At 42.3% G+C, this 27,357-nt stretch overlaps 2 protein-coding genes across 7 annotated transcripts in view; one reads left to right on the top strand and one right to left on the bottom strand.

Annotated features, from left to right (window-relative positions):
• Positions 1-15,441, bottom strand: part of SGCE (sarcoglycan epsilon) — a 66,973-nt gene extending 51,532 nt beyond the window's left edge. For 2 of the 6 annotated variants that reach the window (XM_032874913.1, XM_032874926.1), the window contains exon 1: positions 15,230-15,440. In XM_032874913.1, the coding sequence (XP_032730804.1) occupies positions 15,230-15,338 (109 nt within the window). In that variant the 5' untranslated portion in view covers positions 15,339-15,440. Of the gene's footprint in view, positions 1-15,229 lie in introns of all 6 variants that reach the window. The other 4 variants (XM_032874925.1, XM_032874933.1, XM_032874928.1 and 1 more) reach the window with 3 other exon arrangements.
• Positions 15,442-15,587: 146 nt separating this feature from the next.
• PEG10 (paternally expressed 10) lies at positions 15,588-26,809 on the top strand. The gene is given in 3 exon segments (XM_032874897.1): positions 15,588-15,840; positions 22,424-23,628; positions 23,631-26,809. Coding segments are annotated over 3 exon segments (2,382 nt in total). The 5' UTR covers positions 15,588-15,835; the 3' UTR covers positions 24,803-26,809.
• Positions 26,810-27,357: the final 548 nt, after the last annotated feature.

Here is a 27,357-nt window from a genome sequence, read left to right as displayed (position 1 = left end):
ATACCCTAACAAGTTTACAATCTACAATCTACACACACACACACACACACACACACACACACACACACACAAATGTAACAATTACACATACACACAGTGATAGAAAACATAGCTACTACAAAACCCTGAGGGGGGAAGCCATTATCTCTGGCTAGGGATATTGTGATAGGTTTAAAGTATCTTTTAAATTTCACAGTTGAGGTTTGGAAACATTACACTGGCAGAAATGAACATAATAATTGGTGTTAGGAGGTAATAAATAGGGAGCTATCTCTGGAGTGTAGGGTAGCAGTCAACCTATAAATTGAAAATAAAGGTGGGGCCAGTTATAGGACATCATGGAGAGAGTACTGACAAAGTTTTCAAATTGCTGAATGGAGGTTAGTTTAAAAAAGGGGAAACAAAGATGACTCTAAATATTTGATCCAGGAGGGGGATACAGGGGATTAGGAATCCCTCCCCAAAGGAGTCAGTATCAGGAGAAAGATAAAATTGAGCCATATTAAATTTGGCGTACCACTTGGATATCCCGGTGAAATCATCTAAGAGAAAGATGGAAACAGAACTCTGCTACGTAAGAGAACTTACTGGGGCTTCAGATACAAATTTGAACGTTCATCCCCAGAGGAATGATGTTTGAAACCAAACCCCAGTACAATTCTTTATACAGACCATACTCCCAGGTAACATGTATTAGGCACTCTCATACAAAGTGACCTGGAGAACATACACCTTCACATTCTTGAGCCACTCATCTACCCTATTTCCCATTAACCAAACTACCACTCTCACTGCTTACTCCCCCATTTTTCATCCTTACATTTCAGAGATGGGATTTGGGTACCATTTTCCCAACTATAACCTTGGGTCTCCATCTCATTCTCCCTTCTTCTAGCCATCTCAGGTATGTTCTCTCTGGGTTCAGCTCAGTCCCGGAATCCCCCAGGATATACCCCACAGTTTGGTCCTAGCTTCTGGAGCTGAAATATAGTAAGAAGGAATGTACCAAAAAAAAAAAAAAAAAAAAAAAAAAAAAAAAAAAAAAAAAGTGGGAGGGACAGCAAAGGCAGAAGAACATGTTAATAAATATATTTATATAGCAAGCACAGAAGATAATTCAGCAAAGAAATCAGGGACAAGGCAGTCAGAGAGTTTGGACAACCAAGCCTGAAGTGTCACATATGTCACCAGAAGACCTATCAAGGAGGGTGGACTGTGCACCCTCACATACTGCATAAAGGTTAAAGAGAATGAGAGGTTAGAAAAGACTGCTAGATGTGTAAAGTGAGAAGTTACAGGGGACTCATTCAAAGTGGAGCTCCAACAAAGGGATAAGAATAGAAGCCAGACTGCAAAAGGTCAAGATGGAAATGTAGCAAATACAGTTAATGTTTCAAGAACACTGGCTGGGATAGGGGAGAAAGAGATGACACACTAGATAGACTGAGACATGGCACGATGCAGAGAGAGCTGGTGACGTGAGGTGGAGAAACAGATTTTGTTCAGAAGCAGAGGAAAAGACAAAGGGAGAGAAAAACAGAGGATAAAGAAAAGGAGCAAAACCGATGAGACGTGATGCAAGAGAAACTAGAATGGGTGAGACCAGCATATACAAGCAAAGAAAATACTTCCTGATTCAGAAAGTAAGGACAAGTGAAGACAAATTTGGCAGGGGCACAGGAAATGTTCGTGTTGAAAGGGTTCCTCACCTTAGCAAATCAGAGATGAAATGCATATTCTTTTTTAAACCGAATTTTGTAGAAAATTCTGAGCTTTAACAAAATTGGGAGAAATACCAAGTTCCCTTCCAAAAATTAAAAAAAAAGAATACAATTCAAAACCCAAGTTATGAAAAACCAACAAACAAGCAAACAAAACCTCAGTGATTGTTTCAGTGATACTGTGAGTGGAAATCAAAGGTTCTAGCCCCTGGAGCAAATAAATGACTTGGTGGGTATGTAATTTTTTAAAATATGTAAACTTAAGGGTACTAATTTTATATCTACTAAAAGATCAATCTTCTGGATGATTCACCTAATAAAAGGTTGATTTGCTTAACAACTGAAATTATGTCCTTTTTAAATCTAGATGAAAAATACAGTTGTCACTTCCTAAATAATTTATGCTAAAGTAGGAGCAGAAATGTTCATAGTAGTCTCTTGTGGCAAAATACCCACTCCCTGGGTTCTCTTGATCACTGGGTTCCAAAGGCGACATGCTGATCCCCTAAGAATCACATGGGCTGCTCTCTAAAAATACATATTCATACCCTCCAAAACTTCATCACCAAAAAAAATTTAAAAAACACATATTCACGACTCCACCATGGAGAGTTTAGGTAGGTGGGTTACACAATTTCATCAGGCAATTTTCATACACAAATATGAATGCTAGAAGGCTGAGGATAACTATAGAACCCAAAGGTAGATAGGATATTCAACTGACTCACATCATATGTGCCAAATGTAGGCTGACCTTAGAGCTGAAAACCTTCCCCACTTCTGCCCCCCACTCTGCCATGGATTGGGGAGTTATCATAAAGAAAGAATGGTTTGAGTATCTAGACAGCAACCCTTTTGTTCCTTCCTTTATTCTAGCCCAGTGGTTCTCAGACTGCATATGCATAAGAATCAGTGTTCAGAGTTATACACACAAAACTATACATATTGTACTTTATGGGTGATTTAAAGAATTTACTAGGATAACAAGTCTGTGAGATATTTTTGTCTAACCCTCTGTCATGTCCTTGCCAGGTGAGCCAGCATATCATCGCTCATAATTTCCAGGTCCTCTATAAGGGTAGTCCAGTTGGCTTTTACAGGATTCAAAAGACAAATCTGATTGGTTTCTCAATCATTAAAATATGGAAGCAGGATAGACATCCCACTGATATTGCTCCACTTTAAGGCCAACTTTGCTTTGAGATTATTCTTTTTTTAAAGTCCATAGTGATCCATCTAAAGTTCTCCACTGACCACAGAAGACTGCAGTCCAATAAATCTAAAAAAAAGAAAAGACAATTTTTTTATGACTCTATTCACTAGACAATGTCACTAAAGACAAGACACAACATCACGGATGGCGTGTCTGCTTAAACATTCAAGTCCCGCACCTCAGGGGAAGAAATCTCAGTAACATGGAAATAACTATTTGTTTTTAATTGTGTGTTCAAGATCATGGATCCACTCCACTACCTTCTCATATAGAGAATTACTATAATCTGTGCAATGACAAATGCGGATACTCACTGAAAAACGTTATGATTTCAAAGTTTGATTTTTGTTAGAAAAGGACCAGAGTCTGTCTTTTTCTGTGAGAACAGATTTCCTTGGTTATCATGGGAAAATGTAACTCAGTTTAAAAAATATTTGCCCTATACATAACTTTTCAAGATTAAATCTAATGTGCAAAAAAATTTCAATGTGTATAGACTGGTTCTTGGACTCTTTCCAAAGATAATAGACCATCCCCAGAAATCTTGAAAGAAACTCCACTGTGCTCACTGAGTTCATGATAATCTCTGCTGCAGTTGTACCTGGATGTGAGTTTTGCTCTAATTCACAGAAAAAGCAAAGAATAACATACATACTGAGTTTACACAGCCCAAGCTAAGAAGAAATTCACACGATCAACTGGTATATACAATTTAACCAATTGCTCAACACTCCCTCTCAAAAATCATCAAAGCCTGAATTAATCCAAAGGTGGCTGGCATGCCCTTAAAATTCCCTAGAAACCATACAATACTTAAAGTTTGTCATAAGATTCCATGATTTATTCTGAGTCTTGTAGCAACATGACTGACGACATTTCATCGGCCTGGGGTGAGCACTCTCTGAAGAGACATTACTCTTTCCCAAACCTGAATAATTTGCAGACTTGGGGAGGAGGGGATTGTTATTTAATAAAAGCAACTGAAGAGCTTTGAATGGTGACTGATTGCTGATGAGCTAATCAGAATGTCAAGGGAAAGAAATAATAAATAATAACTTACTCCGACATCACCGTCCAAGTAAACAGCAGGAAATGCCAAATGAAATTTAATCTGATTAACGCACTCACCTTAGAACCGAGCTGTCACCTCATTTTCTGTCCACTGTCTCATCTGTCTCTTTTCATATTTCACTTGAAGGGGACACGGACTTTGTTTTCATAAAGTGGATATACAGCTCACGTCCCCAACATATCTCTGCTTCGCTCACCATTCCCCATGTCGCTATGTCGCCTCCTTGCCCTCTACATCTTCTCTTCCCTTCCTTTCTGCAACCATCCTTAATACTTTTTCAGTTGTCTCTTACATTAAGAAATCTTCTTTATCTTTAAAAAAATAGTCTTTGACATTATTGTTAGCTACCATGGTTTGAATGCTAGGTGTGAGGCATACACTCAGGGTTTTATACATATTAACTGATTCAATCCTTACATTATCACCTATGTGAAGAAGGTATTATTAGTTCTATTTTGCCATGAGGACAAGAAGTCTTGGGAAATTATGGAACTTACCCCAGGTCATGTGTTTACTAATTGGCACAGTTGGATTTTGAACACATTTCTTGGCTTACTGCAAAGTCCATGTCATCTACTCTTCAGTACTAACCCTAAATGGTTAAATGGGAAAACAATGTGTAAACTATATATTTTTAAGTGTAATTTGAAATATTGTTATTACTATTAGGTCATCTTCAACTTAGTTTTCTTTCTAGAAAAAGTAAGTTTTCCCCTGACTGTAGATTAGAAATAGCTGGAAGGAGGTCATGCCCATAAAAATTAATTCCATGCATTATATGCGTGAATGCATTTACACACACACACACACACACACACACACACACACACTTCATTAAAATAGGAAATCTAAAAAGTTGGAAACTATGGGGGGAGAAAGCTTTGATGAGAAGGACTACCTACGCCAACTTCAGGAAAAGATACTGCTAAGAGAATGTTAACAGCAGGATTTTAAACCCAAGAATGCAAAAATAAGAAGCCTTCAAACTTTGTTAAAACATTAGAGTTCCAGCAGGGCAAAACATCAGGAATTATTAAACACACTTGAAAATTATTAGAGTTCTATAATTTTAGCACAAGCTTGGTAAGATATTAGACTTCAGAGTGAAATGAAGTTGGAATACAGAAAGATAGTATTTTTCTATCAGAGTGTCTGAAGACAGAGTGTCTGGGTTGAAATCCCTGTTTTTATCCACTGTTATGCAATGTCTCTGTACCTCAGTTTCCTTATCTGGCAGGGACAGTCTTGTGCCTTGCTTCATAGAGACATTTTACGAGTTACTAAACGAGACAACACAGTTAAAACCTTCAGAAGAGTGCTTTGCACATGATGATCTCAAAAAATGTGAGTTCTTATTACATTTAATCTACAACTAATATGAAGGAAACTTTAGATTCCTTTAAATGTGATTTCTTGAAGTAGATGGTTAAATGCAAAAAAAAACTGTAGTGACTACAGTTGGCATGAAAGACATTAGTACTCCCTTTTTTGTTTTCACAGTCATTAAGACACATGAGAAATGATAATATTTCTATAGCTGAGTGGAGTAAATGCCAGAGGCTGCTAATGAGCAGAGGCAACAGCCCAGGGGCTCCAAATAACCCCCGGTCCACGCGGCCTCATGGAGGACTAAGAGGATGGCACTGGCCAGGCATGCTGCGTGAGAGCTGCAGCGTAATCCTTTTGAGGAAAGCCAGATGCAGAAAGAAGCGAGTCATATTGATATGTGCTATCTCTGACTCTCATAAACTCTTAGGAATTTTTCCTGAGGAAATGGTGCAACAGAAGCAAAAACTGCATGGAGACAAGATTCAGCTTTGCATCATACATATCAAAATGGGCGGGGGTTCAATGTCCAATAAAAGAAAAAGTGTTGATTTGATAGAATAGCTAAAGGAGAAGGAATGGTGATCCTCTTCTCTCGGTAGTTTTGTTCCTTTGCTCAAAGAGCCCGAGCAAAATGTATACTGTGTTTCCACAGCCGGGAGACGGTACTATCTACGTTCCATCTCAGCAATGTTGGATGAATAAGGAGGACCCGTGGGACCCTTAACAAAAGAGATCCCTGATATATGCAGTAGGTATACGCACCATTATAATTTAATGTCCTGATCTGCAAAATGTTGGACTATTTTGAAATTAATAAAATTAGCAAAAGGCAGAATACAAAACAGTACATAGACGATGTGAAATCTAGTGTAATAGTGCAATCTAGTGGAAAAGGATTAAAAGGCAGAGTGTAAGAGCCACTACTGAGTTAGGGAAGTTAAACTGTCGGAAGAATTCTGTTCAAAATAAAAATTAAAAAAAAAAACAACAACAATAATCCTTGCAAGGTTTTTCCAATTAAGAAAACTCTGAAAGAGAAATACTCTCACATCAGTTGTTCATTGGAGCTGTCATTCCTTTTTTTTTTTTTTTTAATTATAGAAGCCCTATATCCTCATTGCAGTGCATTCAAATAGTATAACCAGGAGGGTATAAAACATGAAGATCCCCTCTTATCTATCTGGGCCCCCCCTCCAATGCCCAGGGGAGCCACTTTGCATCTTTCCATGTGTGTGCATAGGCAGACAAATGTTTTTGCACATACCCATACACACACAGTGTGCTTTTTTTTTTTTACATAACATGATTACACTTTTTTCCCTTAGCATATATGTTGGACTTGTTTACATGATATCACATTTGAAGGTTGCGTTGCTCAAGCATAATTTCCTTCTCGGCACCTCAAACTCAGCCTATCCCTAGGAGGACTCCTGATCTTTCCCTTAAAGTCTGGGCCTCTTCCGGCATTCCTCCTGCCCTGAATGGTACCCCCATTCATCCTCCTGAACATGACAGAAATCTAGAAATCATCCTTGACATGTCCTCCTGCCAATCTCCACGGGGAAGGCGAATTCCGTCCACAACCCACTCCTGTTGCTATTCACTCCTCAGAAAGTCCCTCCGCGCTTCATCTCCCCGGCACTGTCCCTGCCCAGGAGGGCTTCATGTCCACGGGGGATTACAAAAGTAGCCTTGGATATAGTGTGCCGCAACCCCTCCAACCTCTTCTTCACAAAGCGGCCAAAATGCTCTTTTTGAAATGCAAATCTGATCTTGTACCGCTAAAAACTCTTCCGAATACAGGTTTTAGGATACAGATTATACTCTTTAAGGTGGTCTAACGGGTCCAGCAAAATTCGATACCTGACCTCCTATCTCACCTCCTCTCACATGGCTTCTCTCTTCTCTCTCTGCTCCAACTTCACTGGACTTCTTCCAGCACCTTCTATTTGCCCAGTGAACCTGCCCCAGGGCCTCTACAGAGCGCTTTCTTTTACCTCAAATCTCAAATACACCTTTCCTCTTCACCTCACTAACATTTACTCTTGCTTCAGATCTCAGTACTCCTCAGAGAAGACTTCCTTAATCCCCCTGCCTGGCCAGATCCTCTCCTTAGAAATCCTAGTAGCGTTGGTAGCACTTACTATAGCTCTAAGGGCACATTTATGTGTGTAATTATTTAATTGATCTTTGTCAGCCCCTGTAGTATAAAAGTTTCATAATGGCTGGGACCGTACAATCCCCAGCATCCAACACGGAGTCTCAAAATAGGTTGACATCCAGGAAATAAATAAATAAAAGAATATTTAGTAAAGATGACTACTACGTTTTCTAAGTTTTCATTATGGCTATCAATGCTCCATGAAACATCCTTATACTTCTACTTCTGAGCACTTTCACAAGTCTATCTGTAAGCTAAACTCCTAGAAGGGAACCGGCTAGACAAAAAAAAGGGCATACATTTCAAATTTTGATAAGCACATGTAGCAATCTGTTCTGTTTCCACTTCTGCAGTACTGGCCTTTGATGAGAATCAACTTTATAGCTATAGAAAATGGAAAATGTTAAAGGTGTTCCACTGATGAGATATTTCATAGGAGAGAAAAACCAGTGTCATTTTACCGCATAACAAGAAACGCCAATTTGCTAAAGAGGAAAAAACAAAAACAACAACAAAAAGACCTTTGGGGCTAATTTTTTTCTTTTCATCTGCATTCCAAGGTAAAAGAATAACTTAACATCTATGCCTATCGCTGAAGAAACCGGAAACTAAAATATTTCACTCTAACTACTATAGGAAAATTAACTGTGATCTGTTCTTTCAAATTCGCAATAAACCCCAAATCTCCATAATAATCAAAATGGTGACCAGATGAATGAGTGAAACATTAAAGAATGGGAAAGAATTTACACCAGAGCTGCCTAACTCCCAAGCTTTTTTGAAATGAGCAGCTTCATTTGTCAGAAAAGAAAAAGTCTGCCTTCCGTGTCACAACAGATGCCGTGGCAATTCCCGTGGTACAAAATGCTGAAGATATATTCTAAAAATCTGATTAGTCCAAGGCAATTAAGTAGAAAGTGAGACGTGCTAAAGATAAGTGCTTTGTACGTAATAAAACACATTGAAACCACTACTGCATAAATACTGCATAAAAATTCTTAGATGAAGGAAGATCCAAAAAACAAAAATTCTACCAAAGTGACTCTGGAAGACAATAGCACTTTAGCTTTACCCACATTATTTATTTTTTTTTTTTCAAGAATACAACGTTAGTAATCATACCAGCAACTTATGTTTTGAGACAACCTATTTAAAACTTTTTTTAAGTTTTAAAATTTACCACTGAGGGTTATTTACTTCCCAGGAGCAGGAGCAAGCATTGCATTCAAGGAATCACAACTAGCTGTCTGTGGATCAGGTGAACGAGCGGTGACAAGCCAGAAGCTCATCTCTGAGCATTTCTCTCTTGGAAATAGGAGCTCAGCGCAGGAACGCCTGTGGCATCTTCAACAACTGGGAAGCGAGCCATTACAAGTTGCCCTGTGCATTATTACAATCCCACAAAAGTGCATGGCACTTTTATAAAAGAGAGAGAAAATAAGGAGAAACTTGTTCAACATGAAAAATATACTTTACACAGTCAGAGCTAGAGTGACCATATCCCCGACCTAACAATCTGAGTGAGAACATTGTGGGTATGTTGCAGAGGGTGGCGGGGGCGGGGGGAGGCAGGAGTAAAAGAAATAGGAAAAAGTTGGGGGAAAAAAGATGCCTGAAGAATATTTTCTTCTTTCTTCACATCTCTCATCTGAGTCCCCCTCCGTCCCCCACTCCAAGGCTCCAGGACATAAAATGAGTTTCTGTGGAGTCAGATGTGTTACAGGTTATCACTCCTCAGAAATGGGGTCCTCTGCTGCACACTCTACAGATTTTGAGCAATCAAGTTTCCAAAGTTAGATATAGTAATCAAAATAAACAATCAATAGGTGGATGGAGGAGAAAGAAAATCTGCCACAAGACATATTTGAGACACAAAGAATGTGCCCCTGGGACTGTCAGAATCCAGGCTAACCTGAAATGGAGAGAAGTTAAAAGAGCACAGGGTCGGAAGCTACTTTTGATTGAAAGGTTTTATCTTCAACTGAAAAGCTAAAAATTATAACCAAGTATGTCAAGGACATAGAAGAGTGGTGAAAACTGCCCCCTGTTTCCCCCAGGGTAAGAGGATCCAGCGGCCAAGGGCTTAGCTGTCCTGCACCAGCAGCCAGCAGCGGCTGCTCCCCCTTAACCCTGGGTGCCCCAGCATCGGCCAGCCACTGCCCGGGAAGCCTGTTCCCAGCCAGCGAGAAACATCAGGAAAGGAAGAACTATGGGAAACAAGTTAAGGCCCGGGACACTCTGCAGGAAGGGGGTGGGGGGAGCCAAAACAGAGCCAAAAGCCCTTTAATTCTCTTCTCTGATAGATATTCATGTTTGAAACAGAATAAGAGGGTAGGAAGGAATGTGTTAAATTGCCCCATTACAGCTACTTTCAAGTTGTAAGAGATCAACTTGCAATACATAGGGCTCTTCTTTTTAGACAGTTTATCAGAAACAAATGAAATGTTTCCATCACAAGCTTCTTTGCTGCCCTACACAAAAATGTTATCACAGCCTTCAGATTAAACATTAATTGCAATAAAGGTGAATATTTTTGATATTTTGACAGAACAGACCATGTAAAAGTGTTAGGTTGATTCCCTTGCTGAGCTGCACTAACTGTTAGAAAGGTCTGGAATTGAAATCTGTCTCTACCTTTCACCCACTGGAGCTAGTTCTGCTTTCCGAAACAAACAGAAGAGAGTTTATGTCTACTTTTAGTCTTCAAGCTAAACATTTCCAGACCCTTTGAGGATACCTCCCGTGACAGGATTGCCAGACCCCTCACCATCCCCACGGACTGTTCTGGAAGTTGTCTAATTTGTCAACGTCTCTCTTTAAATGTGACAGCCAGAAATGGACACAATACTACAGATGTGGTTAATTAGAGGGGGGTACTATTAATTTTTGTGACATATGGACACTATACTATTCTCAGAATCTGAATTTGATTTTTTTTTCTTTTTCACAGACACATCAAACCGCTGGTTCATATTAACCTTCTTTTCCCTCAAAAATTGCCACCACATTAAGTCACCTCCTTCCTTATATACCAATGAATTATGATGTATTTACTGCTATAAAACATCTTTTGCATGGCACAGCAGCCTGTTTAAGTAATATTAACTCTAAATTCTGTTATCTACTTATCACAGTTACCCCTTTGCAAGTCATCCCTGGATTTTAATGCAAGCTTCTTAAATCTTCATCAAAATCATTCATAAAATTCACTGAAAAAGAGAAGACCCAGGGCAAAGGCTTGGATCTTTCCCTAGGGACCACTCTTGGACCCCAACCCAGTAACCCACACACCTGGTGGGTGCTTAGCTTAGCCTACCTCATACTCACAAAACAATCCGGCTAGTCTACACACCATCTCGCATAAGAGCATCTAAAGCCTTAACAAATGCTTTGCTGAAAGCAAGATGCACTTATGTTTCAAAACAAAGTGTACAAAACTACACATATTAAAATTACAGTCTTTGAAAAATACTTATGCACACAGAACAAAGACAAGAAAGAAAGAAGCATCAGTGGAAATGTCTGTTCTAGCATCAGACTGTGGAGATTGTTTTTTATTCAATACTGTCTTTACTACAGTTACATTGTTTAAAAATTGAAGACACTAGGAATTCTGCTTAGAGAGAATGTTGTTTGGAGGCACATCATATTAAACAGCTTTAAGAGCATTGAGACTCCATCTGATCCTATCAACTAAAAACCCGATCAAAAAATGTTCATTTAAAAAGACTTGTTGATCCTTAGGAACACCAGCTTCTTTTTTTGAATTTTGCATTCCTGTTTTGGCTAACATTTCTGGAAATCAGGAAGACAGCCGACTAGAGAGCAGTATTCTGAAGTTTAGAAAAAGCTTGAGTGTGTGTGTGTGTAAGAGAGAGAGTCTGCTCATGACTGTCTGTCTGTATGTCTGTTATGTCTGTCTCTCTTTCTCTGCTGGAGAAGTTCAATAGGATGAAAAGGGGGAAAAAAGCCACCATGTTAACAGTTCTATGAAGCTTTGGACTAAACCACAGCTCCATCTCGAGAATTTCTAGCGGACACATAAACTCATATCATCTATTCACCTGGAATCCTTATTTTGCAATAAGAGCAGGAAATAAGATCAGCAATAGGATTTGCACTCTGATGTTTAAAGCTGAGGCAAGGGTAAGGTTCAAGAAAAGGAGTCAGAAAGAGTGAGTGTGTGCTACAGTTAGTAAAAGAGAAAAAGAAACAAAGTGGCTGGTTATTTAGGAGAAAATAGGATCTATAAATCCTGCCCTTACTGGAATCCTCAAACAATCTGAAATTTGATGGAGAGTTTTTTAACATGTCAGGGTTTCTTCCCTGATTCAGCATTTTGTTTAGAGCATGGTTTTCATCAGTAGGAAACCCGTGTTAGAATCTGAAATACATGTTGTCTTTGAGTTCTCTCACTGGTTTTCTCTGGTCCTGTCTCTCACTATTTTTAATGTTTGAGAGAAAGACTAGTGAAAATTCCAATTTGCTTAAAAATACAATTTGTCCATTGTCCTAGAAGCTAAGCTAAATACACCAGGTAAACCTACAGCTTTTAGATTGATGGCAACTCTTATAATAGTGATAAAATAACCAAATACTAAGTCTAGCTAATACTGACGACTGAAAATGTTACTGTGCTTAGAAATAAATTTCCCTACCATGCTAAAAGTTAAGCCAAAGGCATGTAGAAAACCAGCAGGTTCATAGGTCCATAGCAAATTTTCATTTAAAAGAGATTAAATGTCTAACTAGAAAGTCTAGTTATTATTTGACAAGTGAAAATTCCACTTTGTTTTGAAATACAATTTTCCTACCACCCTAGAAATTAGGCTGAATACCTGAGGTAAGTCAAGAGTATCACATTTAACATGGCAAATTGTCATAAAATAGGTAAAAGTCCAAGTAGAAAGTCTAGTTACTACTTGACAAGGGAAAATTCTACTTTGTTTTGAAATACACTTTTCCCACTACATAAGAAGTTAAATACAGATGGTAAATCAACAGCTTCATAGATCCACAGCAAATGCTCATAAAAATGTTTTCGACTGTCCAAATACAATGCCCAGTTATTATCTGATAAAATAAATATGCTTATTAACACCCTTCTTTGCTTTACATGCAATCTTGTGCAAAATGGGTGAGAAACAGTCAACACTTGGAAATATCTGAGAAAATCCAAAATTCACTTGGGATACTAAATGTCAAAAAAAGTGTTTAAAATTCTTGTCTATTAATGGGGGGATAGTTAATGTTGTTTTGTTAGCTAACACAAATATTATCTAAAGTATTTGCCTATCATAGTTGATTTTTTGTGTTTGTTTTTAATATTGCCTTGTTGTTTCAGATTTTAAAAGTTTTATCATAATCACTTACCTATCGATATTGTTTTTTCCCTAGAAAATTCTGTCTTTAAACAAAGTAATAATTATTTTATATGTTGAGAAATAAAAACACAAGGAAATACACCAAAAGGATAACTGTGTATGTTAGAATAGTGAAGTCAGGGGAAATTCTCAGTTCTCTAGTTTTAAATATTTATGTACCAATGTTGTTCATTTCAAATTTTAATTAGAAAAAGTAATTAATATTATTTCCTTTTTAAAAAAAAACCTGGGGAAATATAATGTTATTTGACAGCTCTCTTTGGAAAAAAATTAATTTGAAAAATTAATTTAATCTCATTTTTAATTTTTAAAAATCATACACATGCAGCTCTATGAAGAATATATATTATTTTGATACGTAAGCATGCATAAAGAAAGTCTGAAAAAGTAAACTCTATCATGTTTACGGAGGTTAACTCAGGATGAAGGGGTTACAGGTGATCTTGATTTTCTTGCTTTTTCCCCAGTTTTCTGGAGTTCTTTTCTCCAGAATTTTGCATAGTGAGTAGGAATTCAGTATGATAAAAATAATACTAAATCTGTTTTTATATAAAAAAATTCTGGTTAACAGTTTGAAATAAAAAATTTAAATTGGTTCAAAGTGGTTCAAACTTTAAGTGTCTTGGGATAGATTTTTAAACCTTCCTTTTCCCTACCATCTATACTGGTTTTTACTCTCACTTTTTAGAAAAAGAATATCTTATCAGTTAACAATTAGGTGAAGTAACTTTTCTGGACTGGAAAAAGTCTAAGGGGTTGACAGTTTGGTGGTCAGGAGAATGGTACTCTGGCAAACATAAGAATCCTAAAATTATTTTAACTTGCAGGAAAGGATGAACATCTTAAGAGTAAAAGGCACTTCTAGAAAGTATAATTGTGCTCTCCCCAACTTCCTAGAAAAATATCTCTCATTGTTGGAAATCTTCACTTCATTCATTCTTTCATATATCCGATGGTCAACATCTCATTTCTGATAAAAAGTAAAATCTCAGTAAATGTGCTCCAGTTTTGTTTATTCCTAGAAAAGCCAGCTTCACGTGCAATTCCTGACACCCTGTCATCTACAATGGGCCAAATTCTTAATTCTCCCATATATAAAATTATCTGTAGCAATGTTACTAAAATATGCTCAGTTTTAGCCTTCGAATACAAATGTGTCTCAGCCGTATTTCAGGAACCTCACTCAGCTGTAAACAATTGGTTTTCCCTTTTAACTAAACTTCTTTTTCTAAGATCATCAACAAATTGTCCTTTTTCTCAGAACCTAACACTTTGAAGCACTTAAGTGAAAATCCTCGTTATGGCTTTTTTTTTTTTTTTTAAGCATCTTTCTTCATCAGCATTTTAAAGGCTTGTAACTCACTGCAATTTTATCTAAGGTAAAATATGTATGTTTATATGCATAAATACATACAAATTGTGGCCGAATCTCGGCAACACGCTTGAAAGGATTAAACATGCGGTTACCGTGACTAAACGCATTCATTCTCTCTACAAGATTTAGAAAAATGTAACGTTGCAGGGAGAACTAGGTCTCTGTGTAAACCTTGTAATCATCACCAAAAGGCCATAGCTGGGAGCCTCCGGAGCCTCCAAGCACACTGGAGGCACCCACAGCTGTTTTTAATTGTTTTAGCTTTTCAAAATAGTGCAGTTGGTGGGGCAAACGGGGTTGTTTGCAGCGACTCTGGCCCCAAGCCGGGGTTAACCCTGACCTGAACGCCCTGTTTAGCTCCCAGCATTTCACGATTCTGCTTCCCCGCTCCATAAACCCTAAGAAAAACGAGATCTCCGCCGCCGAGAAATGCTCTTAGGAAGAGGGGGAATTAAGTGTTTCAAACGCACATTTTTGTTTTCTCTCCCGATCGGATTCAAGGAAAGGAAAGAAAAGGATGTGTTTGCGTGGAAAGGAACGCAGCTTCACACCCATTTCCTATGGCTTGTCTCCGGGCCGCAGTGCCCCCTTCGTATGGTAACGACCCCCAGAAAAATGGGCGACAACCCCCAAGTCTTTGCTGCAGGGATGGGGAGAGGTCCACCACCAAGGCTGGGAATTAGGGGGTGCGGGTAGGAATGGAAATTGGAGATGGAATTTCTGCGCGCTCTAGGCAGGGAGGGGCCCGCGGGGGCGCGGAGAAAAAGAGAAGGCCAGGGGTCAAGCCTGGAAAGGGACTCACAGGGTCCGAGAATTGGGGTACGGGGTGTACTGGAGGAGGGGTGTAGTGGGGACGGGGCAGCAAGAGGGGCTGACACCCAGAGAATGCACCCAGATACCCAAAACCCGGGCGGGGGATGGGGAGGCGGCGGCCTGTTGGCCCCAGGACCTCCTGTCGCGCGCGGGCCACTAACCTGTCAGCAAGAAGGTGCCAGTGGTCGCGGGGCTCATCCTGCGTGTCCCCCGACCCTGTCCCGTCCAAGCACAAGGGTCTCCCAGCTCCCACCACCGGGGCAATTGCATTCTTGGCCTGGCTAGGCCGGCCGTCCTCGATTCTCCCCTCCCCTCCCTTTCTTCTTTCCTCCCAGCTTGGCCAGTTCAGCATCAGCATCCTGCACCCCCTCCTTAATCCCGTACTCCCTCTAGCGGCGGGCCAGTGTAGCGTGGCCATCGCCCCCACCCCCATCCCCCATCCCCCCTCCGCCCCCGCTCCCCTCCGCCCCCCTAGCCCGCGGAGCACGCTGGGATTTGGCGCCCCCCTCCTCTGTTCAGCCTATATAAGGCTCCCAGTCGGCGCTCCCGGTACACGCGCTTCAACTTCGGTTGGTGTGTGTCGAAGAAACCTGACTGCGACCTGGGGAGAACAGCGAAGAGGGTCCACCGAGCCTCGAGAAAGGTCCGCTGAGCGGGCTCGCGTCCGGAGCCACTCCGGGCTGCAGAGCACCCAGCGGAACCCACGCCTGGCGCAGGTGTGGGACCCCGTCCTCCTGTCTTCGCAGAGGAGTCCTCGCGTGGTGAGTATGCGGTGAGGATGTTTCTTTTATTAAGATCACATTCCTTCCCTGTCCTTTTCGGGAGCTGCGGGAGATGGAGTAGTGCCCCTGAATGTCTCCACGCAAATCTTGTCACGCCTTCACTGGCAGAACCCCAAAACAGAGTGGAGAAACCAAGCCTTCAGGGCTCTGATTTCCAGGACTCAAGTCCAGATAAGGGCTGTAGACAGACATGAGCTGCGGACAGACATGAGCTGCAGACGGACATGAGCTACAGACCAATCTGCAATTCGCTCTTCAAAAGCGCTACATAGTGATAGGCGCTACAAACTAATTGGCGCTTCAAGCGCTATAAACGGATAAGCGCTTCAAATGCGCTATAGATAGATGGGCGCTTCAACAGCGCTACAAACTGATGGGCGCTTCAATGCGCTACAAACTGATAAGCGCGTCAAATGCGCATAGATGCACGGGCGCTTCAATTGCGCTACAAACTGATGGGCGCTTCAATGCGCTACAAACCATATGAACTGCAGCAGTATATGAGCTGCAGACTGATGACTGATTTGCGTTTTAAATGCGCTACAAAACCTGAGCTGCAGCAGATGAGCGCTACAAGAATGATACCACTAGCACTACAACAGCGCTTCATTGTGCTCCAAGGCACAGGAACTGCAGAGGTACATGAGCTGCAGAGAATTTACACCTAAAACGCGCTACAAAGTAATAACAGCTGCAGAGGTATACAAGCTGCACTGTTTTGCGCTACAAAGAAACCAGCTGTAAAGGGGCAAGAGCTGCAGAGTAAATTACTCTGTCTTCTTAGTGGGGGACCCCACCCTTTGTCTCTAACACACCTTTTGGAATGGCTCCCACTATGTTTTTCTGCAGGACGGTTGTCTGCATGATGGTGCTGTTAGACAAAATGGAGCCCTGGGCAAAAATTGGTGTTTAACATTCTGCCCACACCATTCCAGCTATAGCTGTGGAGTGGAGGGGCGCTGACTTGAGTGCAAAAGGGAATCTTTTGGTGGTGGCAGAGCGGGCTGCCTTGCCTAGTTGCGCTGGATCGAAGTGGCGGTGTAGTTGTAAAGGTGGCGCGAATTGGCGTCCAGCAACAGTTTGTGGAAACTGTTGGTTTGCTTAGTTTGGGGGGGGGTGTTGGATCTGGGGGTGATCGCGCTGTTGCATGAAATGAATCTGGCTGGGGAAGCTGGTGGGAGGGGTTTGGGGAGGGGGTTCCTAGGAGAGGCAAACAGCCAGTCTCAGACCTGCCCCGCCCATTCTAGCGCGCCTTCTCTGCAGTATCTGCTCGGAGCGTGCTTAGCGCCTCCCAGCGCCTACTCAGAGCGCGCCTCCTCTGCAGCGCGCCTTCCTAGAGCGCGCCTTCTAGACACTTTCTCCCCAGCCCCGCCTCTCCCTGAGCCCCCTCCTCTCTGGTGGCTCCCACAGACCTCACCTCTCTCTGAGCCCGCCTCCTCTGAGGCTGCCCCCTCAGGCCCCGCCTCTCCCCGAGCCCGCCTCCTCGAGGCCGCTCTCCCCAAACCCCGCCTCCCCCTGAGCCCGCCTCCTCTGAGGCCGCTCCCCCAAGCCCCGCCTCTCCCTGAGCCCGCCTCCTCTGAGGCCGCTCCCTCAGACCCCGCCTCTCCCTGAGCCTGCCTCCTCTGAGGCTGCTCTTCCAGACTCCGCCTCTCCCGGAGCCCTCCTCCTCTGAGGTGGGTCCCCTCAGAACTCCCACCTCCTCCTGAACCCACCTCCTCTGAGGCGATACCCCCAGAAAGCGCCCCTCCCTGAGCCCACCTCCTCTGAGGTGGCTTGCCCAGACACCGCCTCTCCAAAGCTTGGCCCCTCCCTGAGCCCGCCTCTTCTGAGGTGGCCTATGGCCCCGCCTCCCAGAGCCTTCTTGCGCGTGCGCAGTGTGAGCCCCCAGCCCCTCCCTTACAGGCCTACATCCTCTGCGCCTGCGCGCCTTCACTGCTTTCACTGCCTGAGCCTGGCTGCACAGCCCCTCCCTCCTGCGGTTTCTTGGCAGCGCGGATTTTGCTTTTTATCCATTAGTGTCTAATAAATATAAGAATAATAAATAAAAACAGTTAGCAACAATGCTAATTATACCTGGGATTTATAAGCATTTTTTACAAGTGCTTTGTATATTAAGTAATATAATTCCACAATTTAAACTTCTGATGGTGGGTTATGAAAAGTGCTTCTGAGCAGACATGACTGGTGCCCCTAAGGGCAATCCAGCTAAATGTTTTTACTACAAATGAAATTAAATTGTTTTAAATACTTTCACACTTAAGGGTTTTTAGAGACACTAATGGATATTTGTGGTGGCTTACTGAAATCAGATTCTTTGGTGGACAGAAAATAAGGAACAACTTTTGAACTGTGCTTCATAGGAGTGGTTTATTGGTACTGTTGGCTTGGTCTTGAGCCAAGGATGAGGTGTTTATCTGTGTGCCTGTGAAGCTGGGTTTTTTTTTCCTTTGGAACTCTAGGGGATTAGCCCTGGCTAACTTGCCTACATATTTATTAATTGTGCCTGGCACATGGTAGGCATTCATTAAATATGTATTAAATGACCAGAGTGAATTGGCTTATTCAGTGCCTTCTTTGGAGTCTGCAGAGGTTTCCTGGTTTGTTTTCTATGGTGTTTGCTGTCCTGGAATGTCCCAGGCATTGCTTGCTTGCGTTATCTCTCACACTTAACAGGATGAAAAAAAAAGTGCGTTTTTAAACTCTAGTAATGTAAGCTGTAATTATAAGACAAAACTATATTTAAGATATTCAAAATAATTAGCTTTTTTAAAATGAAAAGCAAAAGCTAATTATTTAAATTTGGGGTGAATGGAATACTTAATGGTGGTACATAATTGTCATATTTGAAATTTGTATAATGTAACATCAATATTACAAAATATAGATTGGAGGGTTTTAGCTGGCATTATAAAACATACATATAAAACAAATTGATGCCTTACCTCCAGTTAGATATACTACGTTTATGTTTCTAACTAAAGGAAGAAATTTTAAAACCTGGTTTCCCATATTATAAGCCATGAGCCAGGATTTTAACTCCCAAATATCTATCATCTCCCCCCAACAAGTATATAATTTATATATTTTACATATTTATATTTAGAGTAATTACAGCTTTCAATTACTCCCCAGGCCCTCCTTGCTACCCTAACCCCCACCCCCTTTGGAAATTTGGTATCTTCTTTTGCATTCTTTTAAAGTTCAAAACAATGGTAAAAATGTGCATATTAATATAATTTGCATTTCACAAATAACACACAAGGTACTAAAAAGGAAATTGGGTTTGAAAATGTAAGGCAATTAAGAGTTGATTAATGAAATGTCATTTTCTAATGAGATATTTAATGTGCAATGGTTTTTGGCTACTGTTACTCTTTGGTGTGTTTGGGGAATAGAAGTTTTTAGAAGTAATCATGAAGAGTCAAAGATTAATCAAATGTATTTAATTCCTATATAGATTAACACTGAATTTTTTTTTCCATGTCTAAAGGAATTTTTTTTTCCATGTCTAAAGGACATCTGTCCCATGGGCTTGGCTCTATGCTGTGCGTCCTTTCAGGTTTTAGGAATGGGGCTCTTGACCTCACCTCTGCAGTCCAGCCCCTAGTAAGGGGGGGTTGAAGGAGCCAGAGTTCTGTAATTCAAATAAAGTCACACCGCTCCTGTTATCAAGTTAACTGGTACTTTAGTCACTATTTAAATATTTTAAAACTTTATTTACACTGAATGTTAACCTGCCTGCCCACTATCTTACCATTTTTAAAGATTAAACTATTCTTGTCTGGGCAGTTATCTCCTTTGGGACTTGGAGTCCCATCCCAAAATTAAATATCCCATGGGTGGGTATCTGATGCCTGATCTCAGGAAGGGTCAGAGGTCTCAAACTGGTGAACTTGCAGGTCAGATAAGGTCCTTAATTTGACCAGCACTGAATTAAAAATTTGTTAAAGAATTCAGTGTCTTTGGGAGGGGACATGCATCCCCAAATTACATAGTCACAGCCCCTGTCTTATTGTCTTAACTCCAGTTTCTTCTCACTTTTATGTTATCTTCCTGTCTACCAAAAGCAATTGAATTTTAAACACTTATTGATCTTCTGATTCCCTAAACAATACAATGGTTGTTTGCTGATTTCTGAACATGTTGTTATACCTGTCCTATTATTGTGTTTTGCAGATGTTAAAACCTTCAGACTTGGGCCTCAATAAAGCACACCCCAGTGACTGTGATTGACATGTAGGTTGTTAACTTTCATGACCTGGGTCAGGCAGCCCCAGGCCATGCTCTGAATGCCTTTCCAGAAGTCTTCTTTCTAACTTTTCAAACTATTAATGTCTAGATGACAAAAGTGGCACCTGAGTCACCTGACTTAATGCTTATTAGTTGTTTTTAATGGGACATTAAAACTTTTAATAAATGGGATGTTTCTTAAATAAAAATTTTTATTAAGTAATTAATTTTATTTTATTAAATATTTATTAAATAAAAATAAAACTTTTTGATAAATAAAAATTGCACTATTTTGTGACCTTTTGAGTGTCACTAATACAATTATCTTTAAGGAGTTAGAAATGAAAGTGTCACAGGTTATGATTTATTTTCTAAACTTCCAGACTATTTAGAATATTTTATCTCGAATGCCAATTAAAACTATTAAAATGGCACGGTAATTCTGTTCCTTAAAGACTCTGCTTGCTGTATAGCCACTCCAAGGACAGAGCAGAGCATAAAGTGGCTGGGGGGGGGGGGGATGCAGGGGAAGGGCCTAAAAGATTATGAGGGGTTTCAAGGAAGGAGGAGAAAGGGGTATTTCCCTATAGCTAGAGACAAGGGTGAAGTGTACAGGCATCATGTTTGATTACCATTACCTTTTTTTTCCCCTTATACCCTACTGATTGAAATGTTAGGTGTTTTTCACCTAACTTCTTTGAATAACACGTTTATCTTTGTGATTTTTAAGTAATATAATTAATTTAGTGCCCCATTTTTGCCTTGATGGGTCAGAGAGGAATAGGCGGCCAGGACTGCCAAGTTAAAATTTGGTGAACAAGCAGTCTGCCCGCTTTCTAAGTTATGTTTTTAAACTTTGGAGCACTTTCTTAAAGTTTTCCAAATATGAGAATTTAATGCTCATTTAAAAATTATTAAAAAGTTAAAATAAATTATTATAAATGCATTTAACCCTCTTTTAAAGAAGTACGTAGGCACTGTTGTATGATTTATTGTATGTGTGATTTATTGTCCCCATACCCATAATTAAGACCTTTAATCCCCAACCCCTCAAACTCCCCCCAACTCCCTCATATAGCTCTCACCACCTAGCAATGGGTACAGCCCTGTCCTGCTCTAAATTACAAACTTTTGGGTGGGACTGTGCTAACAAAAACTTGTTTAAACACCAGAAGTTGCAAACTGATGACCTGCAAATCAAATGAGGCCCTAGGTTTGGCCAACAGTGTATCCAAAATAAATTAATGTCTTTAGGTGGGAAATGCATGGCTAGGTTGCCATAATTGCAGCCCCTCCCTGTTTTAATTTTAGCCTCTTTACACAGAAAGTTACCTTCCTTATTAATAACTTTATTAATATTAGCTAACAGTTGTTGAATATTCAGTGCTTTACTTACAGTATATAATTAAATCTGTATTATAAGTTTGAGGTGTACTGTTATTGGGCGTCTTGGAACGTCCCATTTTACAGCCCAGCTCTTCCTGGGGGGCATCAATTGATATTTGTGGATTGACTGCATAATAAGGAGGGAAACTGCTCAGTGCCACTTCTGTCCCATAGGGAATTCTCTTTGGGAAATCAGATTGTGGTTAGATTATGGTTGGATTTAGACAATCCTGTGGGCTCTGTGACAGTTGTTAATGTTGATAACGACTTGGCAACTTCCTTGGAGGTAGTGTCTATATTGATGAATATAGGCATTGTGATTCTAATCCCCCCACCCTTTTTTTTGGCTCCCTCTTGGCTGGAATATTAGCTATTTCTCAGGTAACTTGTCTAATAACAATTATCCTTCTGGCTTTACCTGCGTGTTTTTATTTGGTCTCCATCTTTGACTTGAAAGTTTCTTGCCATGCTCTCTTGGTACAAAACTGTTGTTTAGAATGTCTCAGCATTCTTTTATAGTTAGGGAAGGTAAACTTGCTGTTGATATAGTTATGTATTATTGAATACATAATAAACAGGTGACATTTGAGGAGGAAAAGGTCATTTGGACATGAAAAAGTAGGATGCTTTTGTTATCTATTGTCTTAATTGATTAACTTCTTTCTCCCTTTTGCAAGCTTTGTGTTTATTAATTATTAATGTAAGCAAGTAGAACAAAGAGATACTTTAAATACTCATGTATTTAAAGTATTTTAGGGGATACTTTAAATACTCATGTATTTAAAGTATTTTAGGGGATACTTTAAATACTCATGTATTTAAAGTATTTTAGGGGATACTTTAAATACTCATGTATTTAAAGTATTTTAGTGGCTACTTTAAAATGCTAAAGTGTTTTTTTGAAATGTGCTGCTTTGAATGTGTATGTTAAATTTATACTTTTATCTTTGTTTACAGAAACAAAAAGCTTTTGAAAACAAAAAGAAGAAAGGGTGGAAGAGGAGGCCAGGATCCGGGCCTCCATCCCCACAGGAGCGAAGCTACATCTGGGAGGTCTCCTCCCACTCCAGCTCTCACCCTGGGGCCCGACTGCCCACCTCCTCCTCCTCCTCCTCCCCCCAACGGCCCCTCCTCCTCCTCTTCCTCTTGCTCCTCCTCCTCTTCCTCTTCTTCCTCCTCACGCAGCGCCCAAAGGGGCCAATACATCCCCAACCTGGCCGAACGAAGGCGGGACGATCTCTCTGAAGAGATCAACAACCTCCGAGAGAAGGTCATGAAGCAGTCCGAGGAGAACAACAACCTGCAGAACCAGGTGCAGAAACTCACAGAGGAGAACACCTCCCTCCGTGAGCAAGTGGAGCCCCCCCCTCAGGATGAGGAGGATGACCTCGAGCTCCGCGGTGCTGCGGCGGCGGCTGCCCCACCCACTCCCCTAGAGGAAGAGTGCCCAGATGACCTTCCTGAGAAGTTCGACGGCAACCCGGACATGCTGGTTCCTTTCATGGCGCAGTGCCAGCTCTTCATGGAGAAAAGCACCAGAGATTTCTCAGTCGACCGCGTCCGCGTCTGCTTCGTGACCAGCATGATGACCGGCCGCGCCGCCCGCTGGGCCTCCGCGAAGCTGGAGCGATCCCACTACCTGATGCACAACTACCCAGCCTTCATGACTGAAATGAAGCACGTCTTCGAAGACCCCCAGAGGCGAGAGGCCGCCAAACGCAAGATCAGACGTCTGCGCCAGGGCATGGGGTCGGTCATCGACTACTCCAACGCCTTCCAGATGATTGCGCAGGACCTGGATTGGAACGAGCCTGCCCTGATCGACCAGTACCACGAGGGCCTCAGCGACCACATTCAGGCAGAGCTGTCCCGCCTCGAAGTGGCCAAGTCTCTGTCGGCGCTGATCGGCCAGTGCATCCACATCGAGAGAAGGCTGGCCAGAGCTGCCGCCGCTCGCAAGCCGCGCTCCCCGCCGCGCGCGCTGGTGTTGCCGCACATCACGAGCCACCACCAGGTAGATCCCACCGAGCCCGTGGGCGGCGCCCGCATGCGCCTGACCCAGGAGGAGAAAGAAAGACGCAGAAAGCTGAACCTCTGCCTCTACTGCGGAAATGGAGGTCACTACGCCGACAACTGTCCTGCCAAGGCCTCAAAGGCTTCGCCGGCGGGAAACTCCCCGGCCCCGCTGTAGAGGGACCTTCAGCGACCGGGCCAGAATTAATAAGGTCCCCACAAGATGATGCTTCATCTCCACACTTGCAAGTGATGCTCCAGATTCATCTCCCGGGCAGACACACCCTGTTCGTCCGAGCCATGATCGATTCTGGTGCTTCTGGCAACTTCATCGATCACGAATATGTTGCCCAAAACGGAATTCCTCTGAGGGTCAAGGACTGGCCGATACTGGTAGAAGCGATTGATGGACGCCCCATAGCATCGGGCCCAGTTGTCCACGAAACGCACGACCTGATAGTCGACCTGGGAGATCACCGCGAGGTGCTGTCATTCGATGTGACTCAGTCTCCGTTCTTCCCCGTCGTCCTCGGGGTGCGCTGGCTGAGCACACACGATCCCAACATCACATGGAGCACCCGATCAATCGTCTTTGATTCTGAATATTGCCGATACCACTGCCGGATGTATTCCCCAATACCTCCGTCGCTCCCACCACCGGCACAGCCGTCGTTTTACTACCCGGTGGATGGATACAGAGTTTACCAGCCAGTGAGGTATTACTATGTCCAGAATGTGTACACTCCAGTGGACGAAAACGTCTACCCGGATCACCGCCTGGTTGATCCTACCATCGAAATGATACCTGGAGCCCACAGTATTCCCAGCGGACACGTGTACTCACTGTCTGAACCCGAAATGGCAGCCCTGCGAGATTTTGTGGCCAGAAACGTGAAAGACGGGCTGATTACTCCAACAATCGCCCCGAATGGAGCCCAAGTTCTCCAGGTGAAGAGGGGATGGAAACTGCAAGTCTCCTACGACTGCCGAGCTCCCAACAGCTTCACCATTCAGAATCAGTATCCTCGACTCTCTATTCCAAATTTGGATGACCAGGCTCACCTGGCAACGTACACTGAATACGTACCTCAACTACCTGGATACCAGACGTACCCCACATACACCACGTACCCGACCTACCCAGTAGGATTCGCCTGGTACCCAGTGGGGCGAGATGGACATGGACGATCGCTCTATGTCCCCGTGATGATCACCTGGAACCCACATTGGTACCGCCAGCCTCCGGTACCCCAGTATCCGCCGCCGCAGCCGCCGCCGCCTCCTCCGCCGCCGCCGCCGCCGCCGTCTTACAGCACCATGTAGACACTTGTCATGTCCTTCAGGATCTCTACCCTCAAATTTACTCCTGCTCAGCTTCTCAATCAGTGACTGTGTGCTAAACTCGGCTACTGCATCTTCAGGCCAACCTGAGGCACAGCCCTCTCTGAAATGGCTACGGAAAGGTCAGGGCCACCCTGGACTGGCACACATCCTAAAAAAGCACCAAAAGACCTCCACCATTTTCTGAGAGCGACAGAATATTTACCAACACATTTTATCTCTCAGTTTTCCACCTTAACTGCCAATTTAACTAAAATTCCTGACAAGTTTACTTCCCAGCGAATCCTGGAAGCCTGGGTTTTACCTGCTGAAACCTCTGTCACCATCTAAATTAATAGGCTGCCAGATTCCACGTTTAACATTTACAGAGAAGCTGATGCAAACACAGGAGATGCTGATTTCTTTGTGGAGGGGGAGATGAGGAGGAGGAGGACATGACTTTTCTTGCAGTCTCGGTACTCTCTTTACATCACTGGAGGACCGACGCCTTATTAAGGAAGCCAGAATTGTTGGTGCAGTGTAAAACGGCTTCCGTGATCTTTTTGCTGCACCCTTAGAAACTTCACCATCTTCAAACTCTGCATTCATGGTTCCGTTAATTCTCAAGGAGCAGCAACTCGACCGGTTCTCCCAGGAGCAGGCAAAACCCCTGCAACAGAAACACCTCAGGCCTCAGAAGGAAGTGCTCTCTCAGAAGGGACTCTTGCATGCTTAGAGTGTGCCTTCACACCCTGGTGCAAATCTCATGTACCCAAGGACTCTGGCTTTCTCACAACACCTTACCATCATCATGCCAGTAATGGCTTCCACAAAAAAGTTAAACCTGGTAACCAGAGACTGTTGGTGGCTCCAGGTATGTTAGATGTTTATGAGGCGTGACTACCTTGCAGTCCCGTACCCAACTCTTAAGAGACTCTGAGTTAATGTTATCAACTTGTCCTGGTTCTTCGGAAGAAAGTTCAGGAGTGTTGTTAATTGGCTGGAAGAGGATCACCTTAAGTGTTGGAAGCATCTCTCCATGCGTCTGCCTCCATATACATCTGGGCATTTCATCATCAGTCCCCTCACTAGACTGTAGCATTAGGATGCTTAGAGAGGGGACATGAATTTAGCACCCAGACCCACACTCCTATGCCTGCGAGGGTTATCTTTGAAGAAGAGGACTTGGGGCACTGGACACTGTCTTGAAGATATGGACTTCTTTAGTGAACTTTAAATCCAGAGGGTAGCCTGATGGGTAACCTCACTTTAAAAGGATCAGAGTTCACACAGTGAAAAAGGGTCCCCTCTAGAGGATGGAGATGAAAAGAAGCTGCCAATGAATGAAAGGCCTCAAAGCAACTCAAATGACTCAAAGCAACAGACAACACAAGCGTTGTCTTCAGTCCAGAGATGACCTCTAGTCTCCTGGATGCTTTGTGCTAACCTGGGACTGCCTGACTTCTTTAGCCTGGTCTTTTGCTACTACCTTGAACTGTCTAATCTCTCTCTTTCTGTTTAATTCTTTACTGCTGCCATTATCCCTGCTGCAGGATTTGTGTCATCTTTCCTGCCTGGTTGCTGAGACTCCATTTTGCTGCCACGCACGGAGGAGAAAGAGGCAGGCTTCAAGGGGCTTGTGTCTCAGTACACAACCTCCGATTGCCAAAACACAGTTTGAGCAGTAGACAACATGGTATAGATTTCAAATTGCGTATCATGAAGAGGAGTCTAATGGTGAAGTTTCATTTTTCATCCACATCCCCTTTCACCCATTCATTATCCCCCACCCTTATTCTTGCATGTTTAAAATACTTAAAAGTTTTAGCTATAGGTTACTAGTGTCTTTTAACAGTGTTTTAAAGTGCTGACTGCTTTCAGAAGTTATTTCCATTGAATTACAAAGTACTATCCCATTCTTATTGTTAAACTAATTAAAATTGATACGTAACATAGTATAAAATTTTTCTTAACTGTGAACTTCTCTTACAACACTGTGAATGAGAGGCTCCTCAGTTCATCCCGTTCTTCTTCAATCGGCTAGGTTAATGTCATATGTGACGTCAATTTTATCAATTGGGCCTTTAAAAAAAAATCACACAAAAAGATCTACAAATTAAAAAAAGATACCTAATTGGCTATTTAATTCTAAATGACTTCCCCGCTCCCCGCGCCCCACCCCCACTTTTCTTTTTTTTTTCCTTCAATGGAATTGAAAGCTTGTCAGTCACTCATGTGTTTTAGAGTAATTACCTTTAAAATGGTGCGTTTGTGCTTCTGGGCTATTTTGAAGTGTCACTTCAGTTTACCTCAAATCAACCCATCATCCATACATTTGAATTCAAGTTGTTTTGTGTCAAATTTACAGTTGTCACTTGATCTTCAAGCTGCAGAGGGCCTAGAAATAGGTCATTGTCTGCGGCCCCGGCATGAGCACACGGACATTTGCCATCACTGCAAGCAGAGGCTGGAGATGTCCCCCAACGACAGCAGCGGTCAGGGAAAGCATGGTGGTGTGGGTCAGCGACGCATGGACGAAGACCCTGACGCACATTTGG

Source organism: Lontra canadensis, unplaced genomic scaffold (genome assembly GCF_010015895.1).
Source record: "Lontra canadensis isolate GAN:19392208 unplaced genomic scaffold, GSC_riverotter_1.0 scaffold2, whole genome shotgun sequence".
NCBI lineage: Eukaryota > Metazoa > Chordata > Mammalia > Carnivora > Mustelidae > Lontra > Lontra canadensis.
The sequence above is the reverse complement of the archived record's forward strand: the minus strand, read 5'-3'. Positions and strand labels throughout refer to the sequence as shown.